This window comes from Colius striatus, chromosome 1 (assembly GCF_028858725.1).
Source record: "Colius striatus isolate bColStr4 chromosome 1, bColStr4.1.hap1, whole genome shotgun sequence".
In the NCBI taxonomy this organism is placed as follows: domain Eukaryota; kingdom Metazoa; phylum Chordata; class Aves; order Coliiformes; family Coliidae; genus Colius; species Colius striatus.
Window position 1 is genome coordinate 175,154,986 of NC_084759.1, and position 19,830 is coordinate 175,174,815.

General features: G+C 39.2%; 1 protein-coding gene across 1 annotated transcript in view; it reads right to left on the reverse strand.

The window, feature by feature from the left end:
- The window catches only part of ANO6 (anoctamin 6), a 46,647-nt gene extending 29,566 nt beyond the window's left edge, over positions 1-17,081 (reverse strand). The window contains exons 1-3 of the mRNA XM_062018054.1: positions 16,889-17,081; positions 14,873-14,949; positions 5,246-5,374 (exon numbers count right to left, since the gene is read on the reverse strand). Coding sequence (XP_061874038.1) covers positions 5,246-5,374; positions 14,873-14,949; positions 16,889-17,081 — 399 coding nt within the window. The remainder of the gene's footprint in view (positions 1-5,245; positions 5,375-14,872; positions 14,950-16,888) is intronic.
- Positions 17,082-19,830: the final 2,749 nt, after the last annotated feature.

The window sequence follows — 19,830 nt, forward strand, 5'->3', positions numbered from 1 at the left end:
TTGGTAGCAGTATAATGCTCTTCATATTTTTCCATTGTGTGCATAACATTGTGTATATATATATATATAATCTCCACATTTATAATATAACGTATATATCTAATATTTTGTATTGTCTAGGATTTTGATGGTAACTGAACCTTGAAGAGGACACTTAAATATATCTGTTGCATGTGACATCTAAGTCTCTTCCTTGTACTGAGAATGCTAAATTAGAATCCCAAATGTGAATGAGGTTTTTTCCTTGCATTTTTCAACATTTCATAGGTAATAGTGCTCTCCACTCTCCTTTAGAGCCAAAAGTCTGCAGCCATCTTGGCTTCTGAGTAAACTTTGTAATTATTTACTCTGAAATTTCTATTTTATTGTAACACAATTCCCTTAACAGATCACTAATATATGTAGTACACAATACAGGAGCTGTGTGTTACTCCACTATTAACTCTTCTGCCATTTCTTCCTACCTCTTTGCATCTTCCACATTCACATGGTTCTTTTTAAGGTGAATAATATTGAATGAGGTAAATATTTCAACCTGAGTTCTGCTTCGTTTCAGCACAGAAAAAAGGCAGAAGGATGAATATCAGTTTGATTTCTTCCTAAACAGCACAAAGATGGATGAAAGGCAATTCTGATTTCTAGAAGCCAAATACTTTTTCTTTTAATCTTACCATTCAGATGGCTTTAATAATTTATTATGGCAAGAAGTTCCCCAAATTAATTTTGCCCTCGAAATCTTAAGAGGAATGTTGACAATATTAAGTCTTCTAATAATACATTAATGCAAGTAGTGAGAAATAAAGCCCCTGGGAGGCTTTGCTAATTAGGGGCTTTGCTATTTTATATAAATGATTGAATTATGCATATGATGAGCTATGGAGGAGCTAGACTTTTACCCAGAGGAGTCTATAGTGGTTTTGCATTGACTGGGGAATACAGCATAAAGACATGATAGCTTATTAAGCTTGAAGGTGGAGATTGTCCAAAGTTTACTTCAGTACCTGGCATTTTGCTCAGCTACCTGCAAGGCTAAATTGTAAGAATGATGTAATCATGGTAATGCTCCTGATAAAAACCTGAGATAGAATTTGATGACTGAATGGTTAGTCAATAGACTAGGACACTCCAGAGTGAATAATCACATACAATCTTAACAAAGTGAAAACATGATGTAAGTAAAAGTCAAGTATTACAGGCACGTAGAAGGGTAGCTCTTGGAAGCTGTTTCTTCACCATAATGCTTTCAATGTTGGGTTATTGTCTTTCCTAGCTGAGGAGACAAACAGTGTTGTGGGTTTGGAAATTGGTAGTGGACCACTAGCAGGTTTTTTTCTCTGTGTCTTGTAAATTGTAGGGCACACTTGCTGCGATTACAGTGACAGAAGAATACCAGCTCATACCTTTGTTTAGTTTCTTTTGTGCAAAAAGCTCCCCACAACAATATCCATGTGGTTTCAGGGGTAAAATATCCTAACAAGGAAGGAGTGCTTGAGTAGCCACTCCTACCTCACCTGACTGGCAATGGATAAATCACAGTCAATAAGTGAAAGAGCATGGGGCCCAAAATCTCCCCCACAGAAATCAGCTAAAGGCAGTGAAGAGGATCACTGTATCAATATTAGCTGCTGACTCACATGGTTTCTTTGATGGGTATTTGGAAGCTTTTCTGGAAGTCCCAGCTGTCAGGAAAGTAACTGAGAAGCTTTGATTCTGTAAACTTTTTTCCCTTATGTTTGAAGATAATAATAAAAATGTGAAGCAGAATATGCTTTAAAGGCTGACATGAAAAAGTAAATACAGAGAACTCCAAATACATATTATCTGATATACTCTCTGATTTTAAGCCAGCCTTGTGATTTTCTGAAACCTGATTCGTGACCACATGAAATTGGCAATACCACGATCTAGCTCTGCTCTCAACAGCAGCTTCTAGTAACCCTGTTTGGAAAGACCCATGGTCCTATGAACGTATGCAGTAACTTCACAGTAATTCCCTCGCCTTTTTCTTCACCTTTTTCATCCCATCCTTCTGTCACCCTTTTTTGCCATCCATTACACAAAGAAGTAAAATTTGGGTTTGGGGTTGCCTCAGGAACAGAGATTTGATTTTGTGAGTTCCTGTTTCAAAATCAATCCATCCGGCAGAGACCAGGGTAGGTGTGGTTGCCTTTCTCCCAGTGCCAAGGGTTCTTTTCATTCTTGTTATCAGACTTTCTGTGTGGGTTGGGTACTGAGCACACCACAGGCATATAGAGCCTGTCATCCTTTACTGCCTCAAATGTCTGCATAAAATGACATCAAGGCACCTTTCCTTCTATCTGTAAACTCAAGTGTTGTTCTCTCGTTGCAAGTATAACACATACTAAACAGTGGGAGAAGTACAATTAGTTTTTGAAAAGTCATCCAGCTTTTTTTTTGCTGGCGATCTAAACTAAATAAGCATAGGGGCAGGAACTGTGCATTGTTTGCTTATCAAGACAAAGTTCTCTAGCCTTGCTAAAGTTTTCCATAAGACTGTACTTAAAAGTGTGTAATATTCTCTGTGAATTACAGTTTTCATTTAATTAAAAAACAAATCTATTTCTGTGAAGCACTGATTACTTCATGGCTGCAAATGAAGATTTTGCCCACATTCCTACTAAAATTACTGGCAGTCTTTCTGTTTATTTCTATTAAGGGAAGTAGACGGACTAGAATGACATTCTGCATTGATTCATTTGGAGTTCACCTTTCTGGTGCTGACCCTTTCACTTTAAACAACGAGCTCCTTGAAGACCCCTACAGATAAAAACTGGCATTTTGGAGCATTCCTGGAAAGGCCTGTGATATTTAATTTCTATTCTGATGGTAACCTATCCTGACAAATAGGGTAGATAAATTGTAGGTTTAAAAAACGTGCTTTGAGCAGGAATTTTAATGCTTGCAACATAGATTTTCTGGAACCTGCTCCTGACTGTTTGACTTTTGCTGGTGCTTGCAAAATTATTTGTATACCAACTAAAAAAATTTTGGAGTTCAAGTTGAGTTGCATATATGAACCTTATCTGATAAGTTTTGCATCTATAAATTATGTCAGAAACTTCCATGAGGGTGTCACATCATTAGTTTGACTTTGCCTCCTTTAAACCACATTTCAGAAGCACATGAGCGAAGCAGAGCACCACTGCACATTGCCAAGAGCTTCTAGTAACCCTCTTTGGAAAGGTGTTTTCTCTGTAATTCTATGACCTGCATCCTGCTTGGGAGGGGTTACGGAGGAAAAAATGTTATCAGTGCTGCCGAAGTTTGTGCAGCATTTGCTCAGAGAGTGACGACTTGAAGAACATACAGCTTCCTCAACTTGCATAGCAAGTGATCCTAAGTGAGACAAAGGATCTTTCTGTCTTTGGGATGACTACAGTGTTTATGTGTTTGGAGCTGACCTGCACCTATCCCATCTTAAAAAGTTAAAAACCTTACATCACATTTAAAATAACCATTCTTCCAACAATAGATAAAGGAACTGCATTTCTAAACCAATGTGGCCTGCATGTGAGGCATTAGAGGAAGACAGTACTTCTGCCTTGTGTCAGAGGAAGTAGTTATGACCAGGTGGCTCATTTCTGCTTTTGTGATAGGTTAATCAAAAAAAATCTTCTCCTCACTGCCTCTTCTCCTTCCTCCCCTTTTCAGTGTCCTCTAGTACTTTACCCTATGTGCAATGGTTTATCTGTTTCATGGATAGCTCTGGATATTTTTCATTGGTTCTCCAGCTCAGTGTCATCACATTTTTATCCTTTGTTCCTGTCCTTGCAAGTCCTCTGTAACTATCACTTCTTGATCCTTGTCTCTTTCTATGCTTTCTAACTGCCCTTTTAGCACTGTGTGCATTCCCAGTATCAAGGTACTTGCCTATACTTTCCACAGTACTCTGACTGCTTCAGATTCTCCCTGTCCATGGGAAGCCTGGCTCTGAAAACTGTTACCACAGCTATTTTCAGCTTTCATCTGACATATCTGCATCACCTCAATCTCGATCTCAATCTCCTGGACATACTTCTGTCCATACAGCCTTTGTTGGCCACTTTGCTGCCAGGCCACACAGCTGGCTCTTGTTCAGCTTGCTGTTCACCAAGACCACGAAGGCCTCTTCCACAGAGCTGCTCCTCAGCCACTCAGTCTTCACCTTATCTGATCATTAGTCTAATATAGCCTTGTTCTCACATTTGTTGCGTGTAAGTAGACTACTTCCTCTTTCTCAGTAGGTGACAGATTCAGTGTGCCTGCAGGTTTCTGTTGGACCAATGCTTTTGAAAGTAAACTTTTCTTACAAGCACCTAGCACATGAACCACAATCTCCTGCTCTAGTTACTCATGGTTTCATTCTGGCTAATGTCCTAACATTAATGCTACCCTGAAAACACTACTCCATTGCTCACATTTAATTTCCATCACTGTTTGGGAAAGACACTCATTATATTTTGAAGTACATTTGGGCTATTGCCAAATATTAGAAATGCAAATTAAATGCTAATTGATAAAAACAATTGTTTCCAAAGGGGCAGCTTTTTGGTTTCAATTACCTCATTCAATTAAGTTTTATTGCTGATCCTGTGATCGTGTGTAATGCAACATCCACCCACTGCAGGACTTCCTTAGACCCTACTAACGACATTCCTTATAGCTGCCCCATTAATGCCAATGACAACACTGTGTAATGAATATCAGCCAACTGAGCTACAGGCCTTTTTACTCCTACTCTTCTCTTTCCTAACTGCAAATCACTACTTTTATATGAGCTGCTCTTAGGTACTTTATTGGTGAGAATGTCAGCAGCTATGTTCACAACTGATCTGGAACACCTGGTCAGTTGCTTGCTTCTATTGGTTCCTCTGAATATCCTAATTTTAATACCTAAGTCTACTAATTCAATCACTGTAGATGCAGAAAATTGCCCTAGTCTCAAGATCTTGTTGTCTAATTTTAACTCAGAACTCCTGAAGGCTTCCCTCCTGGAAGGATGTTCTGAGGTCACCCAGCACACTGCCAGACATGAAGTGCAGTGCTTTGCCCATTTACAAAGCAGTCTAGTGGCTTCAGGTCACCCCTGTTCCCTGCTCAGTTTGAGAGCCTTCAGTCTCCCAGCTCCCAAGAGTACCCCTAGGACAGGGCACGCAATTGCCATTCTGGGTGAGGGCACTGTCCTTTCTGCCCACTGCTCTTAGCACCCAACAAATGATTTAGATTTATATTGAAAATAACTTACCTTTTGCTTTTTACGGTCACTTCTCTTATGAGACATTTTTTTGCTTTCATCTTCATACACCAAAACAAAGTCAATTCTTCGCTGCCCATCACTGAAGAACAAGGAGTCAGGCTTATCTTCAAAATCAGCCTGGGAGGTAGGACATATTAATATGAAGAACTTTATTTGTCAGTTCCTTACTTGCTTCCTGTTACACAGTAGTTTAGTGAACAGAGCAATTCAACATGTCAGACTTGTCTAACACAAAGATCAAAGTGACAACACAAGAAGCACCAAGACAAAAATATTGAGAGGTCTCTGCCTGACGTAAGAACAGCAGAACTGTGGCCTAATTCCGTTCTCTAAAAATTTGGCAATGGGAGGAGCATTGGGACGCATCACCATTCCTGAATAATAAATCTGTCAAGCAATTTGCATGCCATCACGGATACAAATGTTAGATAGTCTGTCTAAAAGATATGGTGTTGCCCAATGGGAGTTTCAGAATTAGTGCATTCCCATCTGTCCTCTTACCTGCCAGAAGCTTAAGCATCTCTGCAATTAAAAAGAAAAGCCAAACAAAACCACAGTAGTTTCGTGCACTCTAATACCCAAACCCATCATTGTCCACAGAACAAAAAACATGAGCAGGTTGCAGATGAACCCTCAAATGGATGCATTCTATGTAGATTTACTTCTCTTTTTACCCACAACAGCTCAGCAAGCAAAAAACATTGCTATATGCCACAAATCCATCATATTATAATATATGCCAAAATCAAAAGGATTAGTATAAACATAAGCCATTATCTAATCCCCAGAGGAAAAGTAGGGTAGATTGATATATCCGCTAATAACATCTTAATGTCTTATTTCATGTGTGAAATGATACAGACACATTGATGATGAGGGAACCTGGATCCTCGAGTAACGATTTTGTAGTTTATTCAAGTACTCTGAGGGCACCACCACATGTAACAACTCCTTCCTTCAGGTAACATATAGCTCTAATGTTAACAGAATCACCATGAAACGAGCACTAAATTCTCAGGTACTCACTTGATCATCAATGGATGTTGTTAACAAAGGCAGTACCTCTGGAGTTGACAGACATCAAACATGGGACTCAGCATTGCATTAGAGATGATAGTATCTCCAGCAATGGCAAGACTCCCATAGAACCACTAGGGAGGCTTGGATTCCAGATGACTGGGGATGCAGGGTGGCCCAGGGCAGGATTAGGCCAGGTAAAATGACCTGGCAAAATGACTCAGCAAAATCTCATGAATATGCTGTGCATCTGGGGACATGGAAAAAGATTCCCAGGTGTTCTATCCCTGAAATTTCCCTGTTGCTGCAGACCAAACTTCACGAGGGATGCCAGATCCTGTTTTGGGAGCTCTGGGATGTCTGATCCTCAGAAAGGCATATGAAAACGTGGTTATGGTGCCAATGACCTCTGAAGTGCAGACAGAATAGCTGTTATTCAGCTGTAATAAATCTGAGAAGAATGTCAGTCTTCAGACAGGAACATCTCAGTTCCAGGGAGCATAAGGTGTTTCATGAATCACATATGTCAGTGTTTCCAAAACAAAATCTCCTGGGAGTTTTATTCTAAACCTCTCCCTGTAGGCTATTTTGTTACTGTTTATTGTCTGAGTCAAAACTGTCAGCCAAGAGGTGTCTCCCTGTAATTATGACAAAATGTCCACAATTTAGATAAACTCAGGGGAGTTTAAACTCACATTGCTTTAATGTTGCCTATGCAAAGACTAGGATCTGCTGCAAAGAAGTCCTGTTAACTTACTTGCTTCAAATAATCTGAGCAGATTCTTGGTTAGAACAGTTGTCTTTAAATCCCACCTGTGCACAAATCTCTGTGACAAACCTGACGGCAAGCAGCTGCTGACATACATATTTACATGTCTGTATATATACATGCTGACATACAGCCCATATATATATATATGTATATATATACGTATACACTCTACCTTAGTCTCACAGTCTGGCCTACGATTCATAGGTATCCATGATTTGGTGACCTAGGTAGTCACCAAATCAACATACAATTGCCCACTGTGAATAACAACTTGGGAAAAAATTCCACTTTGAATTTTCAGGTGGTACTGCCAGACTCAGTGGTACAGAGTATCTCTATCACAAGTGCAAATTTCTAAATTCTTGAGAGCTAGAGTTGGCATAGTCCCATCAAGCAATCAGACTTAACCCTGAGGAGTTTCCTTCCCACTGAGGACTTGTTATAGGTGTAAAATGCAGCCCTGCTGCAGCTGTTTCTCGTCACATTTAAAGCGTAATCATGATGCCTTCATGTTGCCTAGATTCTCATCAGAAGGAAAGCTTCAACAACAGCCAGCAGTCTCTATTGGGAAACTGCTTGGGAGGTGCTGGGGCAGCAGCAGAAGCAAGGGCCCAGGGAGCTGAGCCCAGCCAGGCACAGAGCCCAGATCTGCAGCCTCCATGCTCCCTCAGCAACTTGCCAGGCTCTGGCTAGGGATAAAATTGCTCCCTGTTGCAATGCTGGAAACACAGAGCCCAAGCCTTGTGATAATGAATAAGCAGGGGAAGTGCTCCCACTGCATAAACCAGAAGGTTTTTTAATTGGGCTTCTTTGTCTTTTGAATCTTAGAAACGGCATTATAATAACTTCAGTTTAAAGAGACAGAGTTTAGTTGTGAAATTCAAGCACTTGAAAGCTTAAAAGTAGTAATAGCTTTGACTTTTTTTGCAGCTTTTACTTCTTTTTTCCTCTGTGACCTAACTACAGGATAAAAAAGACAAATGGCAGACAGCAAACGTGAGATTAAGTTTTGATCTAAGAAGTTTTGATCATAATTTGTGATTGCATAACTTCAAAGTTGAAATACTTCTCCTTTAAATGTAGTCTCCTTTAATGTTATAAAACTAGTATGTAACTTAGTGATAGTTGGCTTAACTGGATTGTCAGTTGCCAGATGCAAAGACTGCCTGTTAATCAGTATCCTGGCTCACAAATTTACTGACATACATGATTTAATTTACATGAGTATATATATATATATATGCGTTATCATATACATCCACCTTTCTATATAGGTATCACACTATGCATATATATAAAAATATATCTGAAAGATTAATCAACATTGGACTGCATTAATCTAAATACACAGAAGTTCATACTTATGAAGTCAACTTCTTAAATGCAATCTCTATTGCTTTTAACCATGAGAGCATTGTTCAACTGGCTTATCCATCGACACTTTATATATCAATACAAGTAATAAAGAATTGACTCATTAAGCTTGAACACTTAAGAGATCAAGATTAAGACCCACAGAAATAAATTGTAATGTAGCATTAAATGTTTTTCAATTAAAAGTAAGAAATAAAATGCAAGTGGAAATATAATAGTTCAGGTTCCAACATCCACATTAACTGAGATGTGTGGTGTATCTTGTACTCCCTACTGGATAGTTTGTAATAAAAAATTATATATTATTCAACATAATTACCAAGGGAAAAACAAGACTGGAAACCAAAAAAGATGTGCTGTACTCTGTTGTTAATAATTCCTTTGAGACAATGTTTGTTTTTCAAAAAAGACACGCTACTATCTGACAGTATTACAAATGTTATTTTCATCCAAACGCACACAAGCAGTGTGGATAGACACATAAGATAATGGGGCTGAAATTCCAATACATAATTTTTCTTAGGTTTCAGTAGCAAATTATAACCTAAAATAATGAACAGGCCCATCGATACCTCTTTGTTTTGGAAGAAATAAACATGGGGTCTATTTAACACACGTTCTAATTTTCTTAGCCTCAGCATAATCACATTTGAAGTACTGATGGAGGCAATTGGTTGTGCGCTCTAATGCTATAATAACACCCCAGTGGACAGCAGGTTAATATTGATTAACACTATTAATAAATAAAGAACCATAATACATGTAGCTGTAAAATACTAATTATATTTAGCACATGCTCTGCAGCGCTGCTGAACTCTCCAAGTGCCGTACAATAATTACTCACCTACCACGGAGAGATAGAGAGCTATTTAGCTGCTTTATTAATAGAAGGAATCCAAAAGAGAGGAAGGCCTGGCTGTGGATAAAGCTTTTCAGAACAATTAGGTTACACCTAAGTGTGGGCTAGCTATGTTCATGTTAGTGTACCTCTGTGTTTCAGTTCAGAGCAGGGTCAGATGAGGTGAGCCGCAGTGGCTCTTCACTACAAGGAAAAAGACTAGAGGTAGCCCGCGATAACAGAAAGCCCAGAAATGTGTATAACGCGGACACAATCCTCAGCACCAAATAAATGTCTTGTTCTAAAGATTTAGTGCTTGGGTCCTCACTACCAGTGGAATTTGACACAGCTAGTGGGATCCTGCCAGAGCCAGGAAGTGCTGCACAGGTGCAATCACACTGAAGGTGTGGGTCAAAAAGACAAGCTTGCCCCTTCACACATGGCTGTAAAGGCTGAGGTGTCTGGTTTGGCTCCAAGTGACCACATCATGGAACTGAAATTTGGCCCCTCGACTCAGAGCTCCTCCAGAGGGAGACTATGGTGTGCCCCTCTGCACATGTAATCAGGTTTGCTGGTATCTAAGGGGAGCTGCTGTGCCTTACTCTTGAGACTGTTCCTGTAGTCATGGCTACATGCAATGCCTGCAGCAGAAGATGAAAGGAGACCAAGCTAGTGGAAAGATCCCTTCAGCAACAGTGATGCTCTGTGCCAGGGGAGGAAAAACAGTGGTGTTACAAAGAAACCTGTCCTCACTTTTACAGGCTTCTCTGGGCATTATATTGTTAAACATTCAGTGGGGATAATGGTGGGAAGCACAGCATGGAGACAAGCATGAAGAAAAATGTGTGTGTGGGAATCACAGTTATTTATTGTTTACTGCACCCTGAACAAGTGCAGTATCGTGAGCTGATTTTTCTTTAATAACAAGAGGTTCTGCAGGAATGACTTCTCTAACTGGAAGGATAAAAGAATTGCTTTAGTTTGTCCACATCTGTGACTGTCTATAGCACCAAATGTAATCATTACTGGAGAGCTAAACTACTTGTCCACAACCTTACATAATTTTCAGATGCGCTTCAGAACAGCTTCCTGCAGCATGCCAGGCAATAAATCAGCACCGGGAAACAGCAGAGCAGAGCCAAGCCTGTGTAACATCGCCTCTGCTGACTGGCACCTGCAAAAACTCCTCCCTCCGGAGCAATGCAACAGTCTTGTTGGAGACTTGCAAGGTTACACTTCAGTTGTGGGTTTTACGTAGGTGAAAATTTCACAGGGCCTGTTTAGGAGCAGTTATTTCTCTCATAGGCCTCAGGAAACTTCGAATCAAGTAAATAAAAAGGAATCAAATTTTATTACCAGGATATCATTAAACATAATTATTTGTAAAGTGCTTTGAGATCATCTGAAGAAAATGTTACAGAAATACAAAGTTCTTATTATCATAGCTATATAAAAAGATCTTTTATTTCTCTATGTTCTGAGTGACCGGTCGAGACAACTTTCTGACAAAGATTCTGGAACGCTTCTGGAAATTATATATATAATATATAAGATACTTCTGGAAGATGTAAGTTTATTTTATACCACACACTAATGTTGGTCTGTCTCCATAGGGCTATAAAACTGTTCTGCCTTTTAACATTTTTCCTTGTGACTCATATTTGCTAATAACAACAGAGGACTGTTTTAGTTCTGTTTTTAGCAACAATGAGATTATTAGCAAGCACCTAATCAGAAGAAGGTGTTGGTTTTTTATTGATATTTCCTCAACATGCAAAGACACTTTTGCTGTATAACAAACTGAAATAAGTTGAGACTGAAGTAGAAAAACTACGGGGCATCATTCAGTCATACATTTCTGTCAGCAGAAAGCAGTTGGTAAAGAGCCAGGCATTGGGATGCCTTGCCCCCTGAGCTAAGTTTGGACCAGACACCCACTTGACTTCCTGTCTGAGCGTCAGGTCACTGCTGGCTGCAGAAGGAATTCCAGTCACTCCTGATTAGAGAGAGACCGAATGGCTTTACTTTTAAGGAAAGGTGAAAACAGTACTCTGCTGAAAACCTGCTTTTCAACACCTCCCACGCTTCTGGTGATGCAGGAGCTGGGAAAGTCACTCTTTCAGACTTCCCTGAAGCCTTCTCACTGCAGAATTTGTATTTGAGGGACAGCACTAATAGACAACTTGAATAGCTAATAGACAGTAGACAATTTGAGCAGATGTTGACTCTCAAAAAAAAAAATCTCAGTTTTACATCAAATCCTATAAAGCCAATAAGACTGCAAAATGAAATATCTGAGAGCTGGGAAAGGCCTGAATTAATACTGTCTATGCAGTTTTGTCTTCTTTGTACTGATTATGATACATGACTTAACTGCACAACCACATGCTGTACTTCTAACCTCCTCATAATAGTTATGGAACACTCCTTTATTCAATGTCAATTTAATCTTCTTTATTCAATGTCTTTTTTTGCTCACATCTCATCTAAATAGCCCGAATGCTTAAAATAGTGATTTCCTTGTGACTATGCCTGTGGTACTCTCCTCATAGAATCTCAGTGTTCTGCAAATGTTGAGAAATTTAGTTTTACAAGATCCCCTCAGGAGAGAAAGTAACCGTATAAGTTTCATGTTAATGGTGATTATATAAAACACCTAGAGATCAATGCCAAAACCTGACTGTCACACTGTCTCCTAAATTTGGAGTTCCAGCTTGAGACATCAGGACAGTGACATCTTTCCAGGGATCTCAGCAATTCTCTCTCTTCAAAGAGCAATGTGCTCACTTTCAGGTCCATGTGTGACTATTTTGAACTAATGCAAACAGAGCCATAGGTGTTCCCCCTTTGATATCCAGGGAATAAACAAAAGCTGGTTGTGACTTTGCAAGTCATGCACAGAAGCCCTGTAGCAGAAGCAGGGAAAAAATCCAATTGTCTAGGACTGAACTCAGTTTCTCTAGTCTTAAAAGCCTTTCATTCCTTCCCTGAAATTTCCTGACACTTCTACACCTTGCTAAAGTACTACAAACAACATCCTCACAGAATTTGGGCTTTTTGGAGAATAATGGCCTACTCATGTGCCAAATGAGGCAGGGATTTTCCAGAAAACTTAGCATGTGATTCTCTAATTAGAAACAGCACCGTAAGAAGAAGAACAGGACTGCTTTTACTAGCCAATAACTTACTCAGTTTTGGCTATTCCAGGATGATTTCCAAATCAAATTTCCAGAATATTTACAGCTGCAAAGTACAATCTAAGTTTAGACAACTGGCACAGCACTTCCCTTCTATTCAATCATTTAAGGTTAGCCTTCGTATTCAGTTTCCACTTCTAGCTACAATTAGCACTCGTCCTTTTCACAGACAGGCTTGGTAGATCTCAACTTTATTTTTCTGGCCCCTCCAATCCACTGAAGTTGTCCAGTGGCCAACAAGGAGGACCTGACATGGAAGGAGTGGTGCAGAAAAGATGCTCTAAAACCGAGCAGAAATTACAACTGCTGGTAAACATGAGTAATCAAAAATAAAAATTGATTTTGACAGTCGATATTCAGTAGAAATAAAAATAAATTCTACCAAAGTTGCTCGGAGGAGACTGTTCTACCCACAAGGTATATGACATTCCAGCTGTATTGATGCTATTTCACTTCATATAAATACATTTTAAAAATCTCATTGAACCACAAGTAGATTCTAAGATGGATTTTTATAACATTCTCAGTTGAGAAATGGAAGCTCTTGGTTCCATTTCACAATCCAAAATATATTTAAATATTTTTCCAGAGAACAAAGCAGCTTCAGACGAAGAACACCCTGCTACAAAATGCTGGGGCAGTGGCAGGGGAGGTGAGGGTATCCAGCTCTCAGAAGGACACTAATTTCCTGGTACTTTGGGTATTTGTTTCCTACAGCAAAGACTAGAACAAACTCCCCTGACCTGTAACTGTGACAAGTACTTTCCCAGCTAAGCTGCTAGAGCAGCTCCTCGAGGCTCTGGTGCACCTTGACACAATGAAGACTGAATCTATCCCTTCATTTACATCGCTTTCAACATGCATTACCACTACAGAAATCCTTCATCTCTTTCTTTTCTGATACTGTTTCCTATTGCAGTTTGATATGAATAAAAAAAGCACTCAGTTTTGTGACCAGGCTAAAAAATAAATTATCTAAACAGCAACACTCATAATATCTAATATCACAACATAAGAGTTGGTGGCTTCATTCAGCCCCCTGGATTTGAACTCTTGATTTGCACTTTTTAACTTTTCAGCTTATTTTTCATTTTACTGTATGTTCTCCTAGTCATATAAAGAAAACAACATATTTCATTATAGGCAGCAAGACCTTGGCCTCCACAGGCGTAAGAGACCTCCCGTATGCAAGCCAAAGGGATAGCTGGCAGCTGCAGTAGCAGCCTATCATTCCTGCAGACGGACCCAGTAGACAGCGATAGAGATGCACAGGCAGGTTCAGTTATTTGTAAATAGCTGACAGTTTAAATGACAATGCCTTGGACAGGGCCGACTGGGAACCAGCTCCAGCTCTCATTACTTGGTGGCACCATTACAGTACTTTCTTAAACGATTTCTCTACGTGAAAACAGTCATGAAGCTCTCAGGTGCTCAGAATTAAACGGTCCAACAAGCAATTCTTGGCACTGTTGAACCTGTTTATTTATGTCTTGTTCTCTTGTAACACTGCTTCACTTGTAGAGGTAGCTTAACTAGAAAAGACAATCTATACATACTCAAAGCCAGTGACACTAACCTCTGTCATTACTTAAAGATAGAATAGGCTTTTTTTGACTAGTTGTTCCAATAGCTTTAGGATAAGTATGTTACTTTACTTATTTTTTTAATCCAGGCTTATAGCCATCTCCCTGTGCAACTGTAGATCACACTTGTAACATTCTAGGGGAAAAAATAAAATTGGACTTATCAATATGCACAGTTTGGCAAAGTGCATGCTGTGGCACGTTGGGGTCAAATGGACAGCCCTTAGGGACAAATGAAACCTTGAGCTAAAGCCAGAAAGACTGTTAGCTGCAGAAAACATTAGGTGAGCTGGGAAACTTGAACTTTGGATAAAGAGAATGGACACCTCCAGGTCTTTTTTCTTCTTACCACTTCCATTTCTGACTGGAATAAGTGGTTCTTGGTGTCTCCAAGCTTTCTGTAAAAACCAATCCTGAACTTGCCTTGCAGCTGACTAACACCTTGGTGTGTATGAAGTTACAGTGTGTGTGTTCATATGTAGGGTATGTTCAAAACTATTTACCCTGGTATACACAGAGAGAAATTCTATACTTGTGTGTACAAAATTATATATAGAGAGGAGGTGTATGTGTGAGTCTAAGTTTATACTGAATATATATTGGTGACTTAAATGAGTCCAGTGCGTATGTCAACCTGCACTTTCACATCTGAGTCAATGACACCAGGTCCCTCCAGGGAAAGAGAGATTCAGCAACTCAGATTCAGTCACACGGATGAAATGGATGTGCTGCAAATGCGAAGGAATGCTAGTTGTCTGGAACAGGTACTGACTGTTGCATATCTATATGAGAAAATATTACAGGCAGTCATAGTTGAAGCAAATAAGTACCTACCCATTCAGGAGTATGAAGGTTTTGCTGATCCGGCACTGTTCCGTAAGTGGGAATAATCACCTGGTTCAGTTCCAAGACTAAAAATAAACACAAAAAATAGCAAAACATTTTAGCATTTTGTGTGGTAGGTGTTTTTTTTGTTTGTTTGGGGTTTTTTTCTAAATCATTTTAATGGTTTTGTTGTTTCAAAACCAGAAAGTTTGTGTCTCATGAGGTATAATCAGCAAGTGGCAAGAGAGCAAAACATAAGTTTCACCAGGATGACAAGCTAAGGTAGGAGAGCATCCTGACCAAGCTACAGCAACCCTTTGCTAGTATGTGTTATTTAGCATTTTGGAAACTCTACCTGCACTCTACCATTTACAGTTACATTTATCTTTCAATAAATAAGGGTACCAGAACTGGCTGTGTCTGCACAAATACCCCTAGTTCATGATGACTGTACTTGTCAAGCAATTACAAATAACAATATCAGGGAATTATCCAGAAATCCTGGAATGGGTGTGATACAGGCTGTAACGTTCACTCTGTAGCAGGAATAATTTTCACATCATTTAATGACACACCTACAAGTTCCATGTGTATTAGTGCCTCAGTTATTCCCCACCCATTTCTCCAACACCTGTTAAAAACCAACAACCTGCAAACTGAATTGGTTTCCTGAAAATACAGCATAAAATACAAACAATCTTGTGCAGTATGCTACTCCATGGTATCACCATTCTCAAGCACACTGAGAACACTGGCTAGGAGATCAAGCACTGGACAACACACAAACTCATCCTAATAAAGCTGCCGGAAATAAGTTACAGAAGCTCTACAGTCGCTGCAAGATATTGGGTTTAGTCTCTTGACAAACACTTTTGAGTCTTAAGAAGAAGTCAGATAACATTCTGAGGCTGAAGATCGAGCAGCTCAACAGAGGAGGCTGCTTTCTGCCTATGCATAACAAGCAGACGGACCTCCTGTTATTTTCCTTAAAACAGAGAGCCGTCTTAGCTGTGGTATCAATGCTACCTAAATGCTGGTGGTGTATGGAAAGGGTAGCCTCAATTTATCAAAAAATTCTATAACAATATCAGAAAATCTCCAAACTCTAAAACAATCTAATCTACAGCGCTCTTAGGATGCCTAAACACCCATTAGATACAATTCCAGGACAAACACAACTGATATGCCTGGTGGTTGGTTGGTTGGGGTTTTTTTGTCTTTAAAAACTCATTGATATGTGGCCAAATTCTCAAGAAGCCTTTTTTCACTGATGATGCTCATTTAGACCAGTTGAAGATATGTCAAAATATTTACACACAGTGTGTTCTCTAGGGAGGAGACAAAATCAAGCCAATGAACTTATCCATCAACATCATTTTAGAAACACTTGAGTCCTAATCCAAAGGTTGACCCAGTCGAATAATCAAAGCTCTCAAAAAAGATTAAGATCTTTAGTAATGTTTCTCAGCATTTTAAAAAAGAACAGGAAAATGTGGACTAGCGCAGGACACAAATGTCACCTTGTGAGACCATAATTTGAGGACTCAGAAAACATGAGGACATCACTACAGCTACTGCAAGACTGCTCGTATGTACATAATTAATGAGTTCAGCTCAGGCTAGTGTGAGAAGGGCAAATACATATTCTTGATGTCACTGTAATGGTCAGTGTAACACATCATCCTGTATTTCTTAGGACATTTAAAAATTCTCTATCTGGACACAAAAATATCCAGATACAACGAGCTGGACACAAAGATGTCCAGATACAAAGAGCATCTGAAAATCCACAGAAGAAGGAATGTTTCTGCTCACATATAATGGACAAAGTGAAGGACAAATCTAAGCATCTGGACTTGAAGTAGAAACATCTGCTCTGAAACTTTGCATGCCATTACATGAAACAAACAGATGTGGACAGAGATACAATGACTTCTGCCATCCACTGAACTGCAGTAATGAGAATTCTGAGTTAAAATGGCTGTTTTGCTAAGTCCTTGTGATCTGCAACTACATATCCCTCACCAGCACTGTCCAGAAATCCCTTCAGCTGGGACCAAAGAGAAGGGGAAGACACGGCACTCACAGCAGGAAGGATAACTCCAGCTCTCTCAAATCCTGATGGATCTGGCACTGGTGAGGAATACTCTCTGGAAAAATCTATATGCAAGTACAATTTGCTCTGCCTCAGTGTCTCTGGGTAACATATCTTCCCCATGATATAGTAAGTGTCATGCATAGTTTATCATTTTATCAGTATTTAGTAACTTAACACGTTTTTACTTAAATACTGCTCAGTATAGTCTCTGGCTCATTGATCCAAAGAAAAGAGGACTCACACAAAAGAGATCTGACACTCTCAGTTCTCAAGGGACATTAGCCCAGAACTTCTCTCAAATTTAACACAGATTCATGTTTGTGTGAAGCAAAAATTACAAGGCCTTGATACTACCTGAACATGTGCGTACCTAAGATTTGTTCTGGCAGTGGTTTGCAAGGACAGCTGTGTCAATTTGTGCAGTTTTTAGCTGAAGAGACCATTCAAGTCTCTCAGAAACACAAAAATGGTACCTGCAAAAACTCAGCTTTGCCAGAAAAAGCTGCACAAAATCTTTTTCCTACACTTAAAAGCAATTAATTTATTTCTCTGGCTTCCTCTCCAGCACTACTGTAAGGTCAGTTTTAAGCATGGAGAACAAGAAAGACAATTGCAGCACAAAAGTTTAGGGTTGGACATTAGGAAAAAAATGTGTAATAGTGAGAACAATAGAAAAAACTGCCTGGAAAGGCAGGTGAGGCCACATGAGGTCTTCAATATCAGAGATTCTTCAGTACAGATTAATTAAGTACCTTGGAAAAATCTAGGCCAAACTGAATCTGGCATGAACCTTAGGAGGATGGTCTAGATGAGCTTTTGAGGTCTTTTCCAGATGTAGTTTCCTTTAAGTGTATGTCTGGTCATAGTGTTCTCATATAGTTAAATCTAAAAAAGATGACTGTGCTGAGATCTTATATTAAAATAATAGTTCTACTTACCTATTTCTTCTTCAGAAGCATTACCACTCCTGTTAATGTTCAGGTCAGACGCTTGTGTTCTAGTACCCAGCTGAGCAAAGCAGAGATGTAGAGGAACAAAGAAATCTACTGGATTTATGTCAGCATACTCTGATTATAATTGATTGATATATCAAGTTCTATCTTCAAGCAATTCTGGCCACATATGCTTTTGTCAAAATATTTTATCTATTTTTTTTTAAATGATAATCATAGGTTTTGAGTTCCTGCTCAGTGATACCAGCTCATCTTTGATCCAGTCCTTACAAAAGATGCTATTGTAAAAATTTCAAGTGCTTAATCAGTACATGCTATTTTACAAGAACATCTCAGTGCTATTTGAGCTGCCAATGTATCAGTGGTATTTCCAGTTGCCTAGAGTTCATTCTGCAATTCAGGACACTCAATTGTGTTGTCAGCGTTCCACACCTTACCTCAAATATGTCAAATATACACAAGTACCAAGAACTCTACGTTAATCCAATGCTGCTTCTTTATAACCCATGTATACTCCATGCTGTGGGCCAGGCCATGAGAGATGAATCCTGCTTTTGATTCTACCAGTGGTTTGTTTTACGAGCTTCCTCTATGGCTTTGCTTTCTCACAGGTCAGCCAGCATTTCTGACGTGATTGAATAAAGTCATAAAATTCCTTGAGAGCCGACATAAAATGCCCAATCTTTTCATTAGTTAATTGATAGTAACAGTGAATAGTTTTGTAAGTTCAGTGATCTTCCTATTGAATAATTCCGTTTTAAAGGTTTTCATGAACATTACTACTAGAAATCTCTACCTATTCCTATGGCATACTGATAGGCATGGAAGCTGCTCTCCCTTTGGAATAAATATAAAGAAGAATTAAACCTTTCCTTGGAGTCGGAATACTGTGTAATAGAAGATGCTCAAAGCACAGGAGGTAGAGATGAAATAGTTTTCTTAAGACTGTAAATTAAGAAGCCTGAGAATGGAAAAAACCCATAGTATCCAGAAGTGAAAAGAAAGATGTTGTCCAAAAAGACATTAATGACTACAAAACCTCAAAGATATTAGATAAGTTAACAGTTGTAAAAAACACCAGGCTTGCTCTATAAGCAAGGATGTTGCCAAACATACCTGAAGTTGCCAGACTTTTTGTGCCAAAGAAATTCTTGGCTATCGTAATTTTCCTCTCTGATGGAAATAACCAAAGGTGAAAAAGGGCAACAGCACTCTTTAAGCTTTTACTTACATAAGTTAAATTAATAGGCATAGAATTATTTTGAGAAGTCAAAAAAGGTTTTACAACACCAAGGTCATAGTTCCTGGTACTTTACTTCCCTCAACAAACCTGTGAGACATCACAAAGAACAAGATCTCAGCCCTAGCACTGAACATGGTACCTCATGAGCAATCATGAATGTAAAGCCAGGAAGAGGTTTCTGGAAGCCCCAGGCACTGCTGCTTTGTAACAGATACAGTATCACCTCTCACTTCCCTCTGAGCATTTTGTAAGAGTACTGTCTGTCACACAAGTTTTAAAATGTTTAAGTCAAAAACCCTGTTTTTACAGAGGGGGAAATAAATTTAATAGAATATTGTGCTCTCCCAAGTACAAAACTGATGTACTCAAGAACACCCGCTGAGCCCCTCGGTGGGATCTGCCTGATACATGGAGTGCCTGCTCCAGGTGGAAAGTATGGGAGAAAAGAGTCACAGGCATTTACCAAAGGAAAACACTGAATAGATGGTGTGTTTCAAATCCACACTCTAGCTTAGCTCGCAGCATTGCCCTCATGTAATTATGCCTTAACAATAGCCACCATATATGGAAAGGTAAAAACATAAGTATGTAACTAGATACACTTAGGTCTTTTCTGTCTCAAATAGTGAAGAAAATTAATTTCATTACAAGATACTTCACTGACTGGAAAATA